Source organism: Colobus angolensis, unplaced genomic scaffold (assembly GCF_000951035.1).
Source record: "Colobus angolensis palliatus isolate OR3802 unplaced genomic scaffold, Cang.pa_1.0 Scaffold193, whole genome shotgun sequence".
NCBI lineage: Eukaryota > Metazoa > Chordata > Mammalia > Primates > Cercopithecidae > Colobus > Colobus angolensis.
This window is the reverse complement of record NW_012115077.1, coordinates 2650406-2657830: the sequence shown is the minus strand read 5'-3', so window position 1 is coordinate 2657830 and position 7425 is coordinate 2650406. Positions and strand designations below refer to the sequence as shown.

The window sequence follows — 7425 nt, the reverse complement described above, 5'->3', positions numbered from 1 at the left end:
GGCCATGCTGGTGCTGAACTCCTGACCTCAAGCGATCCATCTGCCTTGGCCTCCCAAAGTGCTGGGATTACAGGCTTGAGCCACTGTGCCCAGCTGAGAGTTCTTTTTTTTTTTTAAACAAACCAACAATACCTGTTGTAATTTCCAAGAGAAATTCTGCTTTTTATCATTTCTGTCTCTGTTACAGAATATTCCTGTTTTTCAGAAATAAAAATAATGAATACCACTGTCATTTTCTTGGGAACTTCCGTTCTTTGATTAGCATGGTTTATTTCCTTAGGAAAATGTATTTCCTTACATGCTAATGGTATAAAGCAGAATTTATATTATTATAACAAGAATTTTATATTGAACATTTTCTCTTCATTCCACTAGAGTTTTTGATCCCAAAAACGAGTTTGAACTGCACTTGAGTAATAGTACAGAGGTAAATGCATACTAATGGTTGTATTTCCACAATTTTCTTTCTTTTGTCGCTGATATCATGGAATCCCTATAAGGGAGTTCCAGGTATTAATAATTTTGTAATTGTAGATGACCCAGAGAACAATTTGATCTAGGTCACTCCAGGAATTCATTGGCCAACGGGAAAACATAGGAAACATTTTAAGACTGAGAGTACAAGTAACTATATCACTTTAGGCGACATTGATTCTAACAATGATATTTAAAAGGAAAGTAAAGTTGGACTACAGTGGGAGGAATAGAAAACCAAAACAGATATTCGCCAGCTGCAGAATGTATAGTATATAACGATATGGTTTTAAAGGATTTGGGGGCAAAGAGTAAGGATTAGTACAGGTAAGGGTGTCTGAAACTTGTGAGTTTGTTGGCGCTATTTGTGAGACAGAAAATTACTGAGATCCAAGAAAACTGCCAAGAGTGGAGTGTTTGGGTTAGCAGAGCCAAAGAGAACCAAATCCCGTATAGATGAGACTCATCATATAGTTATTTGCAAGTGGGAGTTGACAGATGAAATCATTAGGCGATAATACAGAGGTCAGTGCTTTTCTCATGGTACAAAGATTTAAGTTGCTTTGACATCAGTAAATGTCCTGAATAAACATGAAAGAGAAGTCTTTTCCCAAATGGAGCCTTCCTCTTGTCTCTCTCTGTGTCACTATAGTAAAGGCTGTAAATGAAGGCTATCATGATGAGTATCACTATACCTTTAAGAAGACGAAAATTGAGCTTATTTTAATAATGAAGATGGAAGAAGGAGAAAAGTAGAACTGCCTGGCTTTTGTTTATGAAAATGGTCTTTTTACTTTTGCTTTGCCATTCAGTCTCTTCTATGAAATTCAATATTTGTGTAACTGGATCAGTAAAAGAATGCATTTGGAGAGTATCATTATTTGGTTTTCCCAAGTAGAAAATCAGGCAGTATGATGAGTTTGTTTTGTTTTGTTTAAAAAGACTCTGACCAGGTTTTAGAATTATTCCTAAAATAAAGTAGGATGCATTTGCTTTAATCAATATTGATTGATTAAAAGCAAGAATCCCCAGCTTCAAATAGTGTTTACTGCTTTTAATACAGTTTTTCGTAGTCAAGTAGCATTTTTACATGCTTATTTTATGTATAGAATAGAATAGAAAGGATGAAATAGTATTTATTGCTTTGTTAGTTTATTATGTTTTTACCCCAAGAGATTCAAATTCCATTTCTATTGGAGTATCCCTTTAGTGGTAGTAGGAAACTTATGGCCTTGACCAAGTACATCCTGCCTGTATAGAGCAGGCTGTTTCTTTCAAGTGGCTACAGAAGAGCTAAAATTATATGACACCTCAGCAGGGAGAATCTGGCTTCACACTACTCACCATCATCCACTTTCTTGCAGGATGATCAGGATGGTGCTTTCACAAAATGGAGAGTGGAGAATTCATGGGGTGAAGACCATGGCCACAAAGGTGAGCTCAGTTTGGTAATACTAACTCCAGGTGACTGAACCTGCTGTACTCTGCCTTTCTGGGTGTCAAGCTGCTCTAGTGTAGAAGATTTCTCAGTAATTGGCTCACTGACTAGACTATTCTACAGAAAAATCTGAGGATCTGATTTGCCCCCAGAATTCCCCTGACCATTATGGCGTGCCTGAACTCCCAGGTTGACTCTGAGACCGCTATGTGCTGCATTTGTTCCAAACTATGTTGATCCTCCCCTCTTTGTAGACCACTTGGCTAGTGAGGAGGTTGAGGTTGAGTGCCCTTGCCAGGACACTTGCTATATGGCGTTTGATGCATTTTCTTTCTTTTTTTTTTTTTTTGAGACTGAGTCTCGCTCTGTCACCCAGGCTGGAGTGCAGTGGCATGATCTTGGCTCACTGCAAGCTCCACCTCCCAGGGTCACGCCGTTCTCGTGCCTCTGCCTCCCAAGTAGCTGGGACTACAGGCACCCGCCACCACGCCCGGCTGATTTTTTGTATTTTTAGTAGAGATGGTGTTTCACCGTGTTAGCCAGGATGGTCTCAATCTCCTGACCTCATGATCTCCTCTCCTCGGCCTCCCAAAGTGCTGGGATTACAGGTGTGAGCCACTGCACCCAGCCTTGATGTGTTTTCATCTACTACATCAGTACTCTAGAAAGTCAGAAGCCTTCTGTATGGGAGAATGGGACTGGCAAGAAGCTTTCTTTAGGCATTTATTAGAGACTCCGTAGAAGTTACCATTGCCTAAAGTGGAAATGAACACTTTGCTTACCACTTAGAACTTCTTTATACTAACAAATCAAAACCTAGGAAGAAGTCATAACTTACACTAAGTAGACTAAACAAAATAACATAGGTAATATGTGAGTTGTAGAAAAATTTTAAAATATAGATAAAAGGTCTCTAATAATCCAACCACCTAGAGATCACCATTGATTAACAGTTTAGGGTGTATTATTGTAAAATTTTGAGACCATATTTTTAAAGGCTGTCTTTAGTAATAGCTTTTGAAGGAGATTTTACATTTTAATTTTTAGGGTTCCAAACCAAAAGTGGCGACCACCATGGCATATGTGTACATATGAACACGTAGATGTGTGTGTGCTGGGGGCATTTTGTAGCCAACTCTTCCCCAGAGTCCTTTTTCTTTTAACCAATGAATTCTGGCTAGGAAAAACATTAACTGCAGCTTAGTAGACTAGTTAGAAAACTGAGAGGAACCAGGTAGGAAAGCCAGAGAAGTGATACGCAGAGATACTTGGAAACAAACTTGAGCATACATTTTACCCAACAGGAATTAGGCATTTTATTTTTAAAAAAAGAAAGAAAAATAGATTTTAGCAACTCTTTGTTGTTGCCCCTCTCTGTGTTTAGAATAGTGATTTTCCAGCTATGTTCCTCACAGCCCTAGGATTTCCAAGGGTAAAAGGTAGAGGACGGGGTGTGGAGGTTTGGACGTGAGCGTATCTGACTTCCATAGCTCGTATTTGAAAATTGCTGTTTTAGAAGAGTCTGTTAAACTAAGTTTTGAACTTGACAGCACTTTAGTATGCTGATTGGGCAGCACAGGCTTGTATATGATAGCCAAAATCTGAAGACCATTTATTTGTCATTCTAGGGCTTTTCATCTTCCTATGAGAAAAATCACTGGTGGGTTTTGGCTGACTGTCCCTGGAATCTGCTGTGAAACTCAGCAGCCCAATGTTTATATGTAAACAAATACAAGTGCTGTTACTGCATTTCTCTTCATCAGATAGTTGCATGTCTACCTTCTGTGATTTCTATAATTGTTCTGTGATTTCAGGGGTGCCAAAGTTAGCTATTATGAATTAGAATGCAACATTTTAAAATTGGCAGTTTCTTGTAAGGTTAATTTTATTTTGAGACAAATACACATTAGGATCAAATAGAGAAGGGTTTAAACCTCAGCAAAGCTAGCAGACAGAGTAAAAATAACTCACAATTTAGTTGTATCTGTAAGTTGGTGATAGTTAAGAGATGGATACTTGTCTTAAATTTGAAAGATTTGATTATCTGTAGCAAACATAAGATACTGAGTTAAAGTTTCCTGTTGCTTCCAGTGAACCCCCTGCAGCTTCTGTTTCATTTCTGGTCTAATTTGGTTCCTGTAATTGGGTTTGTTATCATATGGCTTACCACCTAGGAGAAGAACTAAAGTTATATTTGTTTAGAAGAGCCTGGATCCGTCAGCTTGCTGTGATATTTTTCCATCTGTAATAGTCAGTGAGTTTGAAGATAGTAGTGTTATCTGGTTAATAGAGGATAAACACTTGTAAAATCAGGAAAATGTGTTTTATGTAGTGTGAGTTACTGTCTTTATTATTTTGAACCTAAATACTTAATTTTAGGTCACTTTACTGTATATAATTTTTCCATTTAGCTTTACCTCTTAGAAGTTTTGCTTCTGCTAACTTACTCATTTCATTATTATGCTGAGAGAACTGTATAATACAGGATCTTGCTATCCCTGTAACTCTCCTATAATCCATCTTAGTGAAATCTGCAGCTATGTAGTAAAGATTAACTTTTTTGTTCTCAAATAACTGAAATGCCTGTTATTATACACAGCAAAGCGTTTCAGTAGAGAGCCAAAAGATAAGAAACAGAACTGGAGTGGGGGCAGGGAATCGTTCATTCAAGCCAAAATAAATTATTCTCATGTATTTCTTGGTAATGTTCTTTCTAACTTAACAGGAAGGAAGGAAAGAAAACATGATCTAATTTAATTGGCACACTTGGCCTGACCTTAGGAGAGTGCATAGTATGTTATTATGTTGGCAATATGTGTTTACCCCAGCAGGGCCTTCTTGTCTGTCATCCTAGTGGACATTGGCTGGCACGTCTGAGGCAGGACCTCTGTTTATGCTCTCTTGGGAGACATGACAACCTTAAGAAGCATTGCTGGGATTTTGTTTCTGTAGATAACATTGTTAACAGTTTGTTGCTATTCTCTTTGGGATTTCTTACTGTTAAGATTGATGTTTCTGAAAAAGCAGTGTTGATAATACATGCTGGAGATAAACAGAGCAAAGATACCTGGGCAAGCTGCCTTTGCCCAGCCCTGGCTTTGGTTCTCCCCATTGGTTATGTTCATGGCCCTCCTGCCCAGAAATTGTTTTGTAACAGATAACCTGACTATTTCATAAAATGGACAGAAGGTTTCTTCTGACCAGGAGGACATAAAAGGAGAAAATAGTTTTTGCCTTACTGTACCAGTTGGATTACTTCAAGTTGATGAATTCTAGTGTTCATAGTCAGTTGTACTGAAAATTGGATGCATATCTAACATGTAATACCAACAAAGGTTTCTTTTCTCCCCTCCTTCTTAAAATACTTGACTATCCATTTTGTACCTTGTTAATGGATCATATCAGAAATGGATTTCACAATTAGATGAGGGAACAGACTTTGGGATTTGATATATTATCTTTCATTTTGAAACGCTGATAAAAATATTTTGTAAAATATTTAAGAATTTAAAATCAAGGAAGTCACCTTTGATTCCTCTCACTATTAGTCAGAAATTCATCTGAGAAGAGCCTAATCTTTAAGCCAAAGTGACCTGCAGATCCCCTAGCTAGTAAATGATAGAGCCAGAATTATAACCCAGATGGCCTGATACCAGAGCCAGTTTTCTTAACCACTAAACTGCTTTTTCTCAGCTTCCTTGTTCTAGTAGCGTGTCATCCACTCATGAAATAACAGGTCAGTTCATGGTCATTGGTGACCAGAAACAGTGGATGAGGGATATAAAACTGTGTGAAGGACCTGGAGATGTTATGTAAATGTCTGACATTGGGAGAAAAGGCCCCTAGGGCATCATTTGTGGCTGGGAATCTGAGTAAAGAGTGAAGAATGGGGCGTTCTGTGAGGGTTTGTCCCATGTTAGCACATTTGTGACTTAGGCAAGTAAGAAACTATGCAGCCACCCAAAACCTCCCTGAATTTTGTCCGTGCTGCTTTATAATAAGGTTATTTAGTTCTTTTTTTTTTTTTTTTGAGATGGAGTCTTGCTCTGTCACCCAGGCTGGAGTGCAGTGGCGCGATCTCAGCTCACTGCAAGCTCTGCCTCATAGGTTCATGCCATTCTCCTGCCTCAGCCTCCTGAGTAGCTGGGACTACAGGTGCTCCCCACCATGCCTGGCTAATTTTTTGTATTTTTTAGTGGAGACGGGGTTTCACCAGGTTAGCCAGGATGGTCTCGATCTCCTGACCTTGTGATCCGCCCACCTCAGCCTCCCAAAGTGCTGGGTTTACAGGCGTGAGCCACCGCGCCTGGCTAAGGTTATCTAGTTCTTAACTTTTTATCTTGGACAATTTTAAACATATATAAAGTAAACAGGATTGTATTAAGGAACCCTACATATGCCTGTCATCCACCTTCAGTAGTTATCAATATTCTGTCATGCAAATAATAGTGTATTTGATAGTCAATAAATAAAATTCCTAGATAGTCTTTCTAATGAACCAGTCTTACTATGAAACTTTACTTCTTTGTGATTGGTTCACTTAGTTATGAGATTGTATTCCATTTCTAGAGCCTGATACAGCAGAGCTCTAAATGTGGAATTATCATAATATAGTTCTTAATGCTTATTTGGTGTAGTTTCTCAATATGATAAGTAACAACTTTTAAGTGAAGATATGAGGGATATTTTCTCATTCTGCAATGTTCACTGAAGGAAAATACTTACCTTTTAAAAATTCGGTCTCTTCCGATTTTCATTTTGAACCAAGATGAGTTTTCCATTTTTCACATTGCTTTTGTTCCTTTCAGATACATGAACATTTGAAATTGTTTTTAACCCACATTTTTAATCTTTTCTTACAAATGAGCCTCTGTTGCTGATTTCTTTCATTTTAGTAAAATTTTCAGACTTCCTTCTAGAAAGGAGCCTCTAAATGGTTTCAGTTAAAGAGACTTTGGCATGTTAGAGATTAGAAAGAAACATGTTACCAATTCAGATTATATCTAGATTTCTGCTGCTTCCTAAAAACCAACATTATGACCTTTAATTGTCTCACCAGCCAAACTGCCATATGTGATTTTGGAGATGGTATATTCAAAGCTAGGCACAAAAACCATCATATTCTTCATATAATGCTATGTTGTAGAACCAGGTGAGTTGAGAGACAGTTACTAATAATTAATTCTTGATTTTGATGCTGGGCAGTAATTTAACTCATTGTAGTGTCACATTTCTATATCAATAACATGGACAATTTGTTTCTTTATGAGTTCCTACAGTTTGTATGTAGCCATCAAATGAAATAATGTATGCAAGCATTTTTCAAACCGTATACTATTATATAAATCTAAGGAGTTATGAACAGCCCATATTTCTTTTGGAGGTAGTCGAGACATAAAGCTACAGGGCATCTTGCTTCATGAGAATTCAAAGTTCGCTAATAATTTCTATTTATTTATCCTCATGACATCAGAGTAGAGTAACTCAGGATGTGAACGGGGGTGATTATACCC

At 37.8% G+C, this 7425-nt stretch overlaps 1 protein-coding gene across 2 annotated transcripts in view; it reads left to right on the top strand.

The window, feature by feature from the left end:
* Window positions 1-7425, top strand: part of BLMH (bleomycin hydrolase) — a 45633-nt gene that overhangs the window by 26094 nt on the left and 12114 nt on the right. For both annotated transcript variants that reach the window (XM_011940859.1, XM_011940860.1), the window contains one exon: window positions 1839-1908. In XM_011940859.1, coding sequence (XP_011796249.1) covers window positions 1839-1908 — 70 coding nt within the window. The remainder of the gene's footprint in view (window positions 1-1838; window positions 1909-7425) is intronic.